Below are 16792 nucleotides of genomic sequence, written 5' to 3'. Positions count from 1 at the left end.
ACCAACAAAAATTGGGTAATGTTCCAGTTGGTCAGTGGATGTCTCTGGATATTGATGATTTTGATGATGGCACTCGACAAAATGCAAGATCCTGCTACTGGTTTCTCAGTTGATGACTGTTTGGTGTTTTTGAAAATGCTTTTTATTGTTGTATTTTTACAGTGTAAAGCACTTTGAACTGCCTTGTTGTGCGCTATACAAATCAACTTGCCTCGACTCAACTGGTACGACCAGTGGGTGAAATCATCTGAATTGTCGAAATGCAATTTTTGTTTGCTTTGTCTTTACTGCAGTTCTCTTATCAATGAGGCAACCATTTTGGATTTGGAGGTTGGGATTGGTGGGAAATGTCCGATTTTGCTCCTTGGGGTTAACAAGTAGAAATCTCAGTTTGTAAAAAACTGAAAACATATTGAAACCACAAACCTTCAGCTTTCTATCAAGTGCCAATGTGTAGGACTGAAAAATTCCAGAATCTGGTGTGCCACTAATTAAAAATAGGAATATTTAAAGACTGTACCTTAAATATAGGAAAATATGAACCAAAGAATAATAAAAGAATCTAGAAAAGCAATTTGTAATTTTTATCTAAAACGTAGTTAAGATAAAAATAGATTCTCAAATCAGATATAAGTACAATAAACACATTTTTTAAACCTAATGGTTTTCCGGTTGCCTGCAGCAGGGTTGGGTTTATTGAGTTTCTTACACTTGTCCTAGCAAAAGTTGTAATTCTTATTTTTGATAAAAAGCTGTGAGGCTCAGTGACCCTGATTGTGCTGAGGTTCCTCATCAGCAAACACTGTCAGATAAACGGCAGAGAGGCCGCTCTCATTCCCATTCGTTCATTGGATTAGGCCGGAGAGCCGAGATGAGGCGAAATGACTCGCTCGGCATTCAAAGGCAACTGTGGCCCAATGACAGCCTGTTTGAACAGGGATCAATTATCAATCAGTCTATAGACGGGAAGGAGGGATTACCGAAGCCATTCAAGTCGTATCGACAAATAAACCTCCGAGATCCTGTCAATGAATGCAAACGGACAGCCGCCTTTGGCTTTGACACTGGCCACTGCTGAAATTCAGATTAGAGTCCACACAGTAAAAATGGCGGTGGTGAATTAACACCCACAGTGTTAATTTTAACACCCACAAAGTGTCTATATGTGTCCAAGTCAGCTGGTGTTAAAGTAACACTTTTCAAAGTGTTAAAAGGTTAACACCTATTTTTTTGTTAAATTAACACCAGATATTGTTAATATTCAACAATACCGAGTGTCACATTAACATTACAACGGTGTTAGTGTTAAAATATAATGTCAAAAGTAACACTAATGTAGTGTTAACCTCAAATATAATGTTGTGTTAAAAAGGTAAATAATTGACCCCACAAGGTGTCAATATCAACCAAATCCAGTGGTAAAAAAATATTCAAAACAATACACAGAAATGGAAACTTCAACTTTTATTAAACCCATTTCAGTATTACAGACCTTCAATGCACAGCTCATACAAAACAGTAGCGGGGCACAATATATGTTCTTTCATCATCATCAGCTGAAAACTGCCTGTCATAAGGCTGATAATATATCAGATTAGAGAGACAAATAATAGCAAACACATCATCCACAATCTCTATTCTGAAAGCATTCAGATGATCATCAAAACACTCTGTAATAACTTTAGCAGTAACAAAAAATGCTTCATCATCCTTGATTATGATGTTAAGTATTTTTTGAAAAACAGGCATTTCATTTTCAGTACTTGTACAGACAATCATTCCAATGTGGTATTCTGTTCCAAAGCTTTTCAGCCATGAAGTTGTGGATACACAAGGTACATTCAATCTGGGACAAGACCTTAAGATGCCACTGTAATCTAACTCACTTGTTTGGTAATCTTTAAGAGGGCCAAACTGAAACCTTTGAAAGTAAAAATTCTCCCAATGAAAAGCCAACTGCCTCTGGTGCTTCTTTACTAGTGTTTTAGTTATATTCTTAAAGTTCTTTACAGATTTCTTGAAGAAATTGTGTTTAGCTTCAAATCTCATACACCACATATGGATGAGTGGTCCTATTTTTCTGATGCATCTGGGATAATGAATCATCAGATGATGTTTTGGAATCAACTTTTATCTGTAAATACAGACTTAAAGAGTCTATGATGGTCAGAAATTAAATGCTTTAAGAAATAAGTCATACCATCTGTGATTTTTGGTGAGAACACAATATTGACAATTTGAATCAAAAGAAGAATTACCCTCCAGTAACTGTTGTCCCTGTCAATTAGATCTCCAAAAATCAAAGGTGTATTGCGCAAGAGGCACCATGACTGAATAGCATTGAGGCCCAGGTCATTGCTACCATCCATTTTGACTGCACTAGGTCTGTTGTTTCTCTCAAGGTATCCATAGTTAAAGCTCTGTATCCTTTCTGAAAGGGTGTTTAAATCTATAGAAGTCCTAACCATGTACTGAAAAAGAAGCTGAAGTTCATACTGCACAACACCTTCCAACAGATCATGCATTATGTCAACTGCATAGTTGTTTGAACAATGAAAATACTGTAGTGCATTAAGAGGACACTCTCTTTTTACACCAAAATAATGTACAAGAGTGGGATTTTGTGCCAGAGCATTGCAATGTTCTGAATAGAGCTCTTTAGTGCGAAAAATTAGGTCTTGGTTATCCTCACTGAATACTGACTGAAACTTTGTTTTATCAGTTAAACAAAACCGACAACAATAAGTTGCACTGAATGATTCAACAAAACCAAAAAGGCTATGCAATGCCAAATTATCACCAGTAACCTGAACAACTGAACCTCTTAATGGTACGTCAGAAAATGGTACCTTAACACCTTCCGTCTCAAGACATTTCAAGTCATTAATAAGAGGTTCCAAGATGGGACCAAAACCATACTTCTTCAAGTCCTCAGCATGAAAAAGAGAAACAAGATGAATGTTCATCAAAACTGAATTTAGTTTAGCTGGTAAGTTTCTTAAAATAAAATAAATACAGCCAAGTTTATGTGAACCCCTTTTGGGTCCCAGAGGATTTGCCGTTTCAAAATCATCATAGTACAACTGTATTTGGAGTGCATGTTCTTGCTCTGAAAATAATGAGTGATTTCTGAAATAGGAACCATCACTGATGTCTCTATAGAGCCCATCTTTATGGCACTTTACTTGTTGAAAGCAAATACTTAGTTCTTTGTTAGTAAACAATGACTCAAGAGTTCCTAAAATAGGTACATACATAAATTTGTCATTAACAGGAATTTGACTGTAAACACCTGTTGTTTTATGCAAACGTGTATCATAACGCACTCCAAGGACATGCTCTATTGGTTCAACAATTTTCCATTTTTTTTCAAAATACCTTTGCCTCTTTGTTTCAGTGTTAAGGTGTGTGAATGGATTTTCCATGTTCTCAAAACATTCTCTGACTTTGTTTAAGGTTTGCTCATTCACGTCAGATGAAAGATGTGTAAGAACAGCGTCCCTGCTTGAATATGAACATCATTAACAACCTCTTCCATTGAACAAGTTAAAGACTGCACAATATTTTCAGAAACTCCAGCTGCTTGAACTTGGGCAATAACAGAGCTACACATGTCCATTAACTGCCTCTTTTAGGAAGACTTTGTTGACTAACAGAAGTACTACTCAATGCGTCATCAGCACAAACATCATCGGTCTCAGCATTATCTGCTCCAACATTGTCCACATAAACAGAATCTATGGCAGTAGTGCCTCCATGTGCTTTCATCAAGTGCTTTTGAACCCAGAATACGTGTAAAAACAGATGAACAGCCTTGTTCCCCACATTTCAAACGCAATTTGTGCCCTGGATACAAAGCATGACTAAATTTCAAATGCTGAAAAAGAGTTGAAGAATTTCTGTGCTGAACCTTACAAATGTAGCATGCGGGCATATTTAAGTGTTGTTAATTCTCACTCTGATTTCCTTGACTCTGGGGCTCTCCTTTGTTGTTGCCGCATCAATCCCATAAACTGTTGTTTGGATGAATGTGTAGAAGTTGAGGAGGGTTGCATCGTAGGACACAGCAAACACAAAGTGTGCCTTAAAAAGTTCATCGAAGGCAGCCACTGCAGTCTGTGCCACACAAGGAATGGGCTTCTGATCCAGGATGATGTAGAACTTCTGAATTCTGCTCTTCTTCTCTCCAACGCAGAGGAGGAAGGGCTGTGCAGATCCAACTTTGCCAAGGAATGTCGCCATGCTTGTCCCCACCTAAGATTAAAAGACAGCACATTAGAAATAATGGTTTAAGTCCCTCACTAGCAGCAACAAATTAAGAACATTTTCCACCTTCCTTTAGCTGTGAACATGTCACAAAAGGGGATGTGACTTGCAAGGAAACTCCTGTGAGCTTAAGTGACAAGATCAGTTCTTATGGCCTCATACAATTCTTTGTTCCATTATTTTCCCATAACCAATTTTTTGTTCCATTTTGTCATAAAATTAACCCTGATCTCTCCCATCCCCTCCAAAAATAACTATAAATTTATAATACAAATAACGCCAAATAATGACTTTACATTTTACAGTCTTGTAAAAATTTTTTTATCAATTTACAGTAAGTGAAGCACAATAATTCATGTCAAAAACATACCTTCATGAACTTCACAACACGATCAGCTGCCTCAGTTGCACTAATTTTTACTTGTTTCTTCCCTTTGGCGGTTGGAGGCAAGAGATGAACCAGCAGGAGAATGGCTGCCAAGTCACTGTCCCATTCTGATAAAATCATAACAAGCCATGCTTAGAATGCATATACATAGAAAAGACTGTTGAACATATTTATCTATCAATACATACCATAATCACTTGATTCCTCCTGAGCAGACAGAAGGTCATCCAGGTGAACGCTCTGTCGAAGGCTTTTGCTGACAGTGATGACCTTCGGTTTGTAGAACGTTGGCCATCTTGCAACAAACTTCCCTGAGATGTCTTCTCCAAAGAGCATGATGAAGTCCTGCTCAATCTAACAGAAGAAAAAATACCATCAAAAAACTCAATTCAAAAGTTCAGTTAATCAAATCTGGGAGTTTCTCACCAAGCCTGGTGTATCCAAGAATCTTGGGAAGTGATCCAAGATGAGTGATGACTGGTCCAGATCATGTAGCATATTCTGTCTATGCTTAAATGTTGCCTTCATTTTCCCCTTAACAACGTCCTGGTCTAATGCATGCTTCATTATGGACATTGCTTCTTTGCATTCATCACCAAACAGCTGTTCAGATGTTGAGGTCTCCCTCTGAGTTCTCGGGCCGCCTTGATGAGCAGACAGGGAGTTCCTCTTGAAGTCACTTGCAGTGTTACGCTGAACGGTTTTCAATCGATAGGCCAGGTAGCCCTGTCCACTTTGAGGATCGTAGAAATGCTCCTATCCCAGAACAGAAACCACAAAATGTCAATTACATTGTATTCAAAAGGACAGTTACATGGTTAATCCACATTGTAAAAAAGAAATCCATCCAAATTATGACCCAAGAAGAGAATCTTCAGGTACTCACATAGCCAGTTGGTGAGCAATTATCTTTCAAACTGGGAAAGAGGGTGACAATTCCCAGGGCGTAGGTGATGCGGACATTGACAGGAGGGACTCTCCTAAAAAACAATTCAATATGAATATTCCTGTTTTACATAGGGGTTAAACAAACTCACACCAACTAAGCAAAGTTATGAATAGAAAACCCATTACTAATTATTTGAATAATCATTATGTTAATAATTATGTTTTCAGATAATTCCAACATTTCTATGGATTTCATACACATGCTTAACTTTTAAAAGTACTACCATTCAAAAATATCAAGGTTAAATTCTGGCCCCCAATCAGCAGGCTGAGGTTTGTCAGTACATACCCATGACTTTCGATCATATCTGCCACTAAAATATTGACAAGTTTCCTTCTTGTTGGATCAGAGAGACTTTTGGTCTTGTTGTATTCTTTTAATACATCTTCCCCCCCTGGTTTTTGGTGTAGAGCCACATAGACAATCTGCAACAAATTTCACATGTCATCCTGGTATGAATTTTAAAATGGATCATCATTCTATTTCCCACCTTGACACAACTCACATCTTTTGCCATCTTGCTGTCAGGTGGTCCTTCAGCCAGTCGTCGTCTCTGTGCTTTGGTGTTCTCTGTGATCACTGTAGAAGATGAGCTCGCTGAGCTTGGAGATTGAACTGACGAGGCTGAACCATCTTCAGAACTGAAGGAAGTGTCTGTTACCTCACTCTCATCAAGGACGCCCACTGTATAAAGTTTAGAAGACTCATTAGTAAACAACTTAAAATTAACTTCAGATTTATATATTTTTAAAATGCGTTAGAAGGAACCCTTGTTTTAATGCTTTTAAATCTTACCAACGTGCTTAGTGACTACTTTGAAAGACACTGTAGCAGACCTCAGGAGTTCATCAAAAATATCAGCATCCACATCAACTCCAGAAGAGTCCTTCAGGTCTACACAGATTTCTTTTTCCAAATTGAATTTAGCATGAACTGGAAGGAAACAAATATACTCATCTTAACATGCTCATTCATAGCATATGGTTAGAACTGGTAAGAGTCAATTACATTCATAATTCGAAAATATTTAGAATAACATTTTCAGACAATGAACATTATCTTTAATGTTCCTCATATTGTTTGACATAACCGTTTTTTACGAAAAATAATGACATTATTACTTGAACAAGGACAGGGGTTGATTAATAAGCATTCGGGGCATAATTTAAGATAAACTACCTTAAGCGCACTTAATTTAATAGCAGCTGCCACAACATAATTAGTGCTCAACTTACCCTCGTGCATAAATTTGAAGTAATCATAGCAGTCATCCGTCACTGGAACCCGAACCCATTTCTGGACGGTCTGATACTCCACTTGAACCAGCATTTCTACAAAAAGGGGACACGGTCCAAGCTTTGTCACCTTACAGATATTTTAAACCAACCCTTTATCACTTTGAACACGTTAACTCTGTCAACTATATAAACTTCATCCAAGCAAGAGTGTTGAGCTAGCTAGCTAGTCAGAATCTGCTACCATATCGGCTAGCCGTAACGTGGCATTTTATACCCTTGCTTTGCTACTGGTATAATCTACGGAGCCCTCTAGTGGACATGGGGATTTTTTTTTTTTGCTCGCTTTTGCGTTCCCTCTCAAAAGTGTAGCAACACTTTCGTGCAAAGTTGACGAACCAGACAACAGCCACAATGAGTCCATAAATTATATAAAGAGTTGAACACATTTGACATTTATGTTGGATTAAAAACTTTTTTTATTTTATTTTGAGTGTAACCTTACAGAAAATGAACTGCTTCCTTGACGTAACGAACAACTTCGCCACGGAATTTAAAAAAAACATCCCCACATCCTCTCCGAGGCTAGCCATTTGCACAGTTAGCTTTTCAGATACACACATCGCCAATATTTCAGATAATACAAATATACAAGTATTATCCATGGTTTAAAATGACAACTAGAACTTACCAAATATAACAGAATTCAAGTTTACCATTAGCCTATTTGGCAAAACGGCGGGACCTTGAATTTGGTGGATTTTTAATCGAAAATGGGTTAAATATCGTGCACTCTTAGAAGTCCCAAACTAAAAAGCACATTTCCAACGAAACAATGGTCATGTATGAATATTTAGCTTACCTTCAGGAAAGAATTGTGTCTTTCGTGTGCGAATTTAAGCCGTACCGATCGACTGACTGCTGGCGTGAAGACAGAAAGCGGAACGAACTCTGCAGCCGTTACGCGAAGGCGGGGCTTAAGCAACACCAAGCAATTAACACTGGAATTTAACAACGCGAATTTTACGGAATTTACACCGGCAGTGTTATTTTAAAGCTGTGTGGTGTCAAAACAACACTCACACTCTTTATTTAACACTACACCTGAGATTTCAACACTGGCATTTTTACTGTGCATCTTAGAGGCAGATTGAAGCTGTTTATGTCTGTTCAGGTTATTTCTGAGATAATCCCCTGACAGCACCCCTCACGTGGACCTGAGGCTACATTTTCCTGTGACTGTACGTATTTTCTGTTAATCATCTAAGTTTGTTTGTAAAAGAAAATGGAACAGCATTGACTTTTGTACAAGTTCAATTTAATTCATAAATTCAGTTATAAAATTCAAAAATCATCTAAGTATATTCAAAGAGACACAGGCTGTGTTTCCATCAACCACGACAAAGACAACAGGAAGTAGTAGGACGATGGTTTGTTTTTGATTTTTCAGACAATGTGCGGAGCTCTCACAGCATCACACAGTTCATAAAATGTCACGTGTCATTCAAACGTGTTGAATCCACAACTCTTCTGTAAAATCACCAACTACATTTTCCCCAAAGCTTGTTGCGCCAACGCCTGAGCAAGTCTCCACTGACGGCTGATGAGTGCCAGCACCATGTCTGAAATATTAATGTATCTCATGTAAGTGTTTACAGCCGTCGCTGCCATAATTTGCAATTACATATCACATGAACAAACTTATTCATGTGTGATTCTAATTTAATTTCTTATTTAATCGAAACACCACAATTGCAAAATTGCATATTTCAACATTGGTTGAAAATCACCAAAGCTTGCTAGCTAGCTAGCTAACTACCCATCTAGATAGACAGACAGACAGACAGACAGACATAAATTGTTGAATTAGCTCTGGTCAGAACAAAATTCTCTTGCCAATGCATAAAACCCTTTGTGTATGAGGAAGCTAAACCAGCACCTTACCTGAACACACCGTCTCCAAGATGAAATATGATGGAAGTAGCACCATGCTGTTGGGAGGCATTTCTTCATCAGGGGCAGGAAGGCTGGTCGGACTTAATGGGAAGCTGGATGACATACCAAATACTGGAAAAACCTGAAAAAAAACTTGAGTCTGCAACAAGAACATTCAACCAGAAATACAGTGGAACGGTTTAGATCAGGGTTGTCCAAAGTGTTGAGAAAAAATGTAGAAACTGTTGGCCAGCTGGTTCACAGAATCAGAAACCATACAAAAAAAAAAAGATCAGTTTTCAGATTTTATAGACAAAAGGCTTTTTGTTACACAGAATGGGTAACAAAGATATTATTTATGCCATTGCCATTAAACTTGCATGCCCTCTTCAGCAATAGTATCTTTTTGCATCTTGTGCTTCATATTGTCTTCGCATTGACAAACTGATTGTCTTATCACACACCGTCAGTCTGGACATAGTAGTGGTTCATATAATGCATGCCTTGGTGAAGAATTCGATAATGTGGAATCAGACACTTCTCTGACCAGCAATCATGTGACCAAATGTTTTCTGATGCTAGCTTTGCAAAGTTCAAGAACAAGTTCCTATCCTTAAAATGACAGATTAGACATGTTATCTTTGTTCTTTTGTGCATCAATAGTGGCAGTCAGTGAGTCCGTTTGGAGGGCAGGTTGAAGGTTATGGAGCGCCTCAAAGAGCAAACAGTCCTGATGTAATCCTGACCTTCCCTTTCTCCTGGTTCAGGCAGCAGTTGACCGTGATCGGTTAAGACACACAGCGGCTCCCGGGACACGTCTGGGGGCCCCAAAGACGCAGATGGACAGAGGAGATGTCTGTGCAGGAGATGAGATGCATTTGTGCAGATTGGGCAGAATAACTACAGGTTTACTAAGAATGGCTACACTGACATTTGAAACAACATCCCAGAGGTTGAAAAATACAGTTTTAGAGTCATTGCTAGCCTGGTAAAGCCTAGTCCCTTGTTCCGACAGAGTCTGGACCGTCAGCGGTTGAAAAGCGATTACTTCGTGGAGGCCTGGACTCTGTTGAAGTTTAAGACTTCACCCAATTGCCAGCGTTTGCCCATGACACACGTAATACGCCAGTTCTACGTGATGAAGCTTTCCGGAAATTGCCTGCGTTGTAAACGACCGTCCTCTGTTGCATTCTCCTGTCAGCTGAATGGCTCGGTTGAAATTGTACCATAGAAATCCATTACAATGGGAGAAATCCCAGACGGAGAACCGAAGAGACATTGAAATAGAGCGGGATTGCGTAGGAAAGCAATGGCCTGACGAGGTCAATGCAAGAAAAAAAAAATCTCATTAAAAAAATCCAACTAATTTTGTTTTTCATTTACATTACCATTCATTTCCACATTTCCTTAAACTTCATTGTGTTCAGCAAATACTTTTAATGTGAACAAGCATTGTACCACTTTTATCCAATTGTAAGTTTCTATTCTGTTGTAACATATCAATCAACGAGTCGCTTTTAAATTAAACTTTGTAAAGATTTCCCAAACACAGACAGACAAAATGTGCCTGGGGAACTTTTACTCATCTCATATTGAGACCTGAAATCAGTGTGTGTGTGTGTGGAGGGGGGGGTGCCTGGGGGGGTCATGTCACTTTTCTGTCCTCCTGACCTCCAGGGGGTCAACAAGAGCAGCTTTACAAATCCCGACCTTATAAACACACTGGTGGAAGGTCCTCATGGGAGTTAAGTGTGCCCAGGCAACTCCAAACAGTAAATTACAGGGGGGCTGCCATGATTTCTGCGTTCCCCTGGGACATAAAACACAGAAACAGAGCAGCCCCTTCCAGTTTCGGGTTGGGTTTTTTTTCCCGTCCCACTTTTTTAGTTGAGTGAAGGGAAAAAGCTGCTCTGCCTCTGCCTACTCCACGTCTCATTATGTCAGTCTTGTTTATTGGGAATCACAAACTGAGGTGACAATGAACTTGTTGGTTGTAAACTTGTAAAAAGAACAAAGATTAAAAGAATCATTTGGGCCGTTTTCTAAAGTTAAAAATGAACAAAACAATGAGCAACTTTGTCGCTTGTTAAAAAAACATACAGTATAAATTAAATGCTTGAAAAGACAGAAAGAGACTTAGTAAGGGTGTCGCGATACAACTTTTTCACTTCCGATATGATACCAGTATTATACCTTTGAGTATTGGCCGATACTGATATTGACCCAATATGATATCACTCATACATACATTTATTACTTATTTTATAGTGTGGAATGTGAGAAAAGGCTGAATCCAGTGATATTACTCAAACAGAGAACGATAGCCAATAATAGGTATAGGAACAAATGACCCATTTATTAATCAATGGGTCTGCAATATACATACAGCATGCAATTTTACAACACATTCAGCCAAACTGGTTACCGTGGAGACTAAATGCTGGCTGGTGAGACAGGTCGCTGACCAACATGTACTATTCATTTCTCCTCCACCACTTTTCTATTTTAGAATTGGGGATTGTGGCATTAATTAGCATGTTGCTAATGACATCTTTTTAGAGTCTAGAAAGATGTCTTCTCAAGGTTTGTTTATAAAAAATGGACGAAATGTTCAGACTAGTGATTCGTTAATAGTTATTGCTTTTGGATTTTTTTTACCCCTCTAGGGAGTCTTTTGGGGGCTCTAGTGCCCCTTATATGAAAGTAGGCTGACAGGAAAGGGGGGAAGACATGCAGCAAACGTCACCGGGTCCGGGAATCGAACCTGCGACAGGCAAATCGAGGACTCACGGCCTCCAAACGTGGGTCGTGCTATCCCCTATGCCACCACAGCACGCCCTAGTGCTTTTGTTTTAATGGCTTGCTGTTGCTGTTTCTGAACGTATCTTCAAAAATACACTTTTTCTTGGTATATTTGGATTACACAGGATGGCTGTCTGACATCGACTCAGGGACAAAAGCTCCTGTATGTGTCTTTTTCTCCCCCCAGCACTTCATTGGGGTGGAGGAGCCCCCACTGGGATCAGATTAGCCTCTTCATGGGAGGGCGTGACGGATGGAGAGGAAGTATCAGAGGAGGACAAACACAAGGACAAATCATCAGGCTGACTCTTAATATTTACTACAGACATACAGGCAGGAGGAGGGGGGCTTCTAACAACTTGCAGTGTCATCGCTTGTTTTCCTCTCATTTTCAACTTTGGTTTTCCAAGAAGTAACAGACAAAAAGTAAAGAAAATTAAAAATAATATTAATAATAATAATGTTAGCCAACTGCTAACATGAAGTTTTTTTTTGTTATTTAGTACATTTACAAACATGGTAAAAGCAGCCATCTGAACTAAACTGATAATTTACATTTATAGAAAAAAAAACTGATGACACGTGCATAAAGGTACATTAATGTAAATCTGAAAAATAGTCAGTGACAAAATAAATTTATTTTTTACTTAATATATTTAACTTCAAAATAAACTACCTAATAAATCAATTTTACCAAAAGTTTTTTTTTCTTCCCCTAAATAATCTTTTGGTAAAATATAAATTTGGCTATTACCTTAGGAAGGTGACAATATTGAAAGGAAAAAAATTTAAAAATCTATTTAAAAAAAACCTTGTGATTTGGTTTAAATACTTAATTTCGCTACCAACAGATGGCGCCAGAGTACAGACTTACTTGCACTGGGATCACATAAAAACCGCTTTAAAATTAATTTCTACAAAGAAGTGCGTCGTTTGTGTCCTTCTTTATTAGCACAAAAACTCGGCTAATCTAACCTCGCTGGCTTTATCTATCTGTTGAACGGCACTTCAACCACAAATAAGAGAGCAGCGTTGGTGTTTCTGTCTGCAACCTTTGACCTCTCCTTACTGAGTGACTGACAGCTGCCGAGGTCAGCCGGCGGCTCTTTCCCACACGGCCCTCAGCCGCAGTTTAGCAGATAATTAAAATATAAATCGGACAAAGACCGCTAAGCCTCCCGGTTGAGCGCTACAAAGGCCGAGCTGGTAAACCAACACCTTCATATGGACGACGCAAAGAAAAACAAGAAGAACTCAAAGCCAGCTGTTCAATATGGCCGACTGGTGCGTTCACGGTCCATACTCAACAAAGGCAGTGAGAGCTACTCTGCGTTCAGGTGAAGTGGGAAATTCGAAAATTGCCATTTTACCCGTTTTATGTCCGTCTACAAATGTTCTCCAACTACAAGCGAGCGGATGTGCTAATGTTAACCCATTGAGTTTCAGTTTTAAACTTTTGACTGTGTTTTCCATTGAGGTCTAATACAAATGACATAACATACCGTGGCATTCAGAAGTGTACTATTATTTTTCCTGGATTAAATTTTACAAACAAATATTGGAGCCTGATAAGAATAGTGGTTGAACCATATCATGAAATATTAGTGGAAGTGTATGCCTATATTTTAGTTTATGTGTATAATTTTGAACTAATTAAATAAAATTCTGGAACAAATTCAACTTTATTCACCCTGAAAAAACAAAACAAAAAACAATAGTTCAAAGACTGAAAGCCCACAGTTACTTTCATGCCGATGATTTATGTAATAATCTTCCATTTTCCTGCTACATTTACTCAAAGTGGACTCATGGAAATAATAATGTCTCTCCACACATGATGGAAAAGAAACTGTCCAAGATTCACACCATCACAAACCAACATGTCAGCTCCAGATCCTTTATCGTTCCCAAGCTAATCTGTTTGTGCATCGATAGCATCATTTGCACTTAGCTTAAGTCAGACCAGTTTTATTTTGGCTATTAAACTAAACAAAGATTATTTGGACTTTCACATGCAGAGGGGTATTTAAGTGGCGTATTATTTTAACTATTTGGCAATGAACACAGAATTTACAGTAAACAAGTTAACATTGTAATATGTTATATTTCTCCAACAGTGGCAGCAGCAGAAAGACATTAATTTATTATTTGTGGACCAACTATAAAAAATAATATAGAAATCGTTTCCCCATGTGTAATAGAATTTGGTTTGTATTATTATGTTATTTTAAATATATATTTAGATTTTCTCATGTTAGCTTGGTGCTCTTGAGGGCCCTCTTGTGTTGAGGAGGCCCTACGCAGCTGTTTAACTCGCATGTGCTTCAGGCGATTCCGCCTGAACAAGAAACACTAGATCCTTGTTTTCATTTTTGATCAGCTTTCAAGTGTTTCATTCTCATCTGAATCCACATTTATTGATGTTTGGTTACCACGGAGACTAAATGGAGGTCGGCGAGAGACATTGCGCATCAAGCAACCCCGTTTAGCTTAGGCTAGTTGGTCTGGGTCTTCTGTGATGTGTGATCACAGCTGTTCTGGTGTCCGTCAGTCTGGGCCGGTCCCGGTGTCACTCACCACGGGCGAACGCGGCATTTCATTACGTTCATCAGTGGGGAAGAAATGAGCCCTGCTTAGGTTTCTAATTACTCACTTTAAACTCTAAGTAGGCCATTTGCACTCTTGTGCTTGAACTGGATCCACCTCGGGCCTTGTCTGTGTGTTTCTCTTGTGTGTGTGGCAGCTGGTGGCCTTTACGTTGTTTATATGCGCGCGCCTGCATTCGATCTCAGCATCTCGCGCCCGGATTAGCCTTAGTTATGTAACAGCTGCTGGTGTCGGGATCTGATGAGAATGCGCGAGCCTCATCAGCGCGTGATTGGCAGCGCCGCTTCTAGAATAGTTGAAGCGTCTCAGTTTGATGAAGCCCAGAGATCAGGCCTGATCTCCTTCCAGTCCCTCTCTTTAGAACCTCTCTGATGCCTTTACGACCGCTGGAGATAAAATCTGAACTAGATTAGATTACTTTCTGAAAAAGAGCCACTAAATATTTCAATTCTTCGTTTAAGGTTTTGGAATTTGGTGATTATGAGGATCCAAACAGCCACAGGATCTCCAAACTAACTTGGGATGGTATTTAAAAAAAAAAAAAAAAAAAACTTGGAAATTTTAATAAATCAGAATATACATCCTAATGAGTTTTGTCTGTCAGATTGAGAGTACCTTTTGAAGATAAAAACCTTTAAGCCTCTCTCATTAAGCTCACGTTTCTGTTTTTGAAATGTTATTTTTTTATTTGACGTAATATTCCAATGTTAAATGTCATGTTTTCATCAGCTGTTGGCAGAAAAGCATCATGAGAAATAAAAGTCTTTAAAAAAACATCAGTCTGTTTATTATTTAACTATCAGATTTTTAGTCATGATGCAGTGGGAGTTTAATTGTAGCAAGTCAATTATAACATATATATATATATATCAGTGACGTGCGGTGAGGTTCATAGCTGGTGAGGCACTGACGTCATCAGAATCAGATTTGCAAATAGATGCATAGATTGACAGCAGTTTACAGGTTATGTTTCACTTCTGCATCCTTACACATACAAACTGTAGCTCACAAAACACACATTTCCTTAAAAAACAAAACAAAATAAATGTTATTACTGTCTTACCTTACCTAAAAAATCACTATCTCTATTATAATCTATCGCTGCACTTGACTTGCTTCCCGAATCGTTTAGCCTAGCTCGCGGTCACTTACTCGGCAGTTGAGGAGTGAACAAGACGAACGTCTGGGATCTTGAGCGCCCCCTGCCATGAGGCAAGAGAACTGCCTGCCTCACCTCGAACCTGTTCTCTGCCGTTTATAATCGCTCATTACACGAAACACGTTACACAAACACAGTTGGTGACAAAAAGCACTGTACATTATATACATAAGCTAAATTATTGGAAATAAGTTCACATATTAAATTTGTTTAAACCATTTTATTGACGCCGTACAGGAACATGCTCTCTCCGCTTAGCAGCCAGCGCAGAGCCAGAGGTTGCGCAATCCAAGGTGAGGCAGAGCTCGCTGCCTCACCGGCATCGCTTCCAAGCATTTGAATGGGAAAATAAGAAAATTCAGCGATTTTGAACAAATAAAAATCGAAATTGGTGAAGCTACATGAAAAATAAATATTTTTTAGTACAAACCACCGGATGAATATAACAATTTAAATTACTTTATGATTATATATTTTCTTTCTTTCCATGATGGCTGGTGAGGCACTGCCTCACCTGCCTCCCCTGACCGCACGTCACTGATATATATATATATATGTGTGTGTGTGTGTGTTTGTTTTATTGGACTACGGATGGAAATGAGCATTTTTGCTAAATCTGGTGCATTGACGGAAGCAGTGGATGTTCATCAAGATGGACATTTAAATAAAATCAATCTGTCAATCAATAAAGCAACAACAATACACCAACAATTAATATTTACCTTTTCAGAGTTTTCAAATAACTTTTCTGCTCTATATTTGAGAATAGAAATATTCTCAAATCTATACAGAAATGTTTACAATGTCAAATTAATTGACAACAATCCATAATGTATCATATAGTCGAGTCTTGGTTTTTTTAGTTTCTGTAAAGAATTTTGCAGCTTTCATTCTGTTTAACGATCACGATGCTTATTTGCATCATGATTGAATTTTAACGCCTGATACGCTAGCAATGTGTGGTCACAAATGTATTAGTTTTAAGGAATTGAAAAAAACGTAATAGAATAACGATTTCAGTGCAAGTGTCTGAAAGTTTTCTCTCCTTGCCATCACTCTGCGTGGAAACCATCGGCCATTCTGTAAATAATTATTTCAATTTTAATTTGCTGGATAAATCCACCAGTACTTCAGAATACCATCGTGTTCCTTTGATGAAGTTCTTTCGTGGAAAATGCGTTGTCTATTTTCAGAAGTGTTCTAATTATTAATTGTACAGTGATATACAAAATTAAGCAAGGTTGCGTTTTCATGTAAACATGCTTGTATTGAATTTATTTATTATTTTTAAAAAAGCCATATTGCATAACATAAAGAATTTAAAAACTACGAACCTGCAAATCAATATGAGTACAAATAATTAACTAATTTAATTTTGCCTGCAGCAAAACGCGCTTGTTTTAAACTTCCATAAATGCTGACCTGCGGTCAGTCAGTTTGTTGCGCCGGAG

General features: G+C 38.4%; 1 protein-coding gene and 1 long non-coding RNA gene across 2 annotated transcripts; one reads left to right on the top strand and one right to left on the bottom strand.

The window, feature by feature from the left end:
- Positions 1-853: 853 nt before the first annotated feature.
- LOC122846611 lies at positions 854-7770 on the bottom strand. The gene is made up of 11 exons (XM_044143682.1): positions 7701-7770; positions 6839-6934; positions 6399-6536; positions 6109-6287; positions 5892-6028; positions 5541-5634; positions 5081-5410; positions 4843-5008; positions 4637-4761; positions 3958-4254; positions 854-925 (listed from the first exon to the last, which is right to left on the bottom strand). The coding sequence occupies exons 2-11, from the start codon at positions 6930-6932 to the stop codon at positions 854-856; spliced, it is 1632 nt and encodes a 543-aa protein (XP_043999617.1). The 5' UTR covers positions 6933-6934; positions 7701-7770.
- A 75-nt stretch (positions 7771-7845) lies between these two features.
- LOC122846194 lies at positions 7846-10125 on the top strand. The gene is made up of 4 exons (XR_006373194.1): positions 7846-8079; positions 8401-8482; positions 9541-9679; positions 9789-10125. It is a non-coding gene; the product is annotated as an uncharacterized LOC122846194 (long non-coding RNA).
- Positions 10126-16792: the final 6667 nt, after the last annotated feature.

The sequence above is a fragment of the Gambusia affinis genome, linkage group LG16 (genome assembly GCF_019740435.1).
Source record: "Gambusia affinis linkage group LG16, SWU_Gaff_1.0, whole genome shotgun sequence".
NCBI lineage: Eukaryota > Metazoa > Chordata > Actinopteri > Cyprinodontiformes > Poeciliidae > Gambusia > Gambusia affinis.
This window is presented reverse-complemented; position numbering and strand designations above follow the sequence as displayed.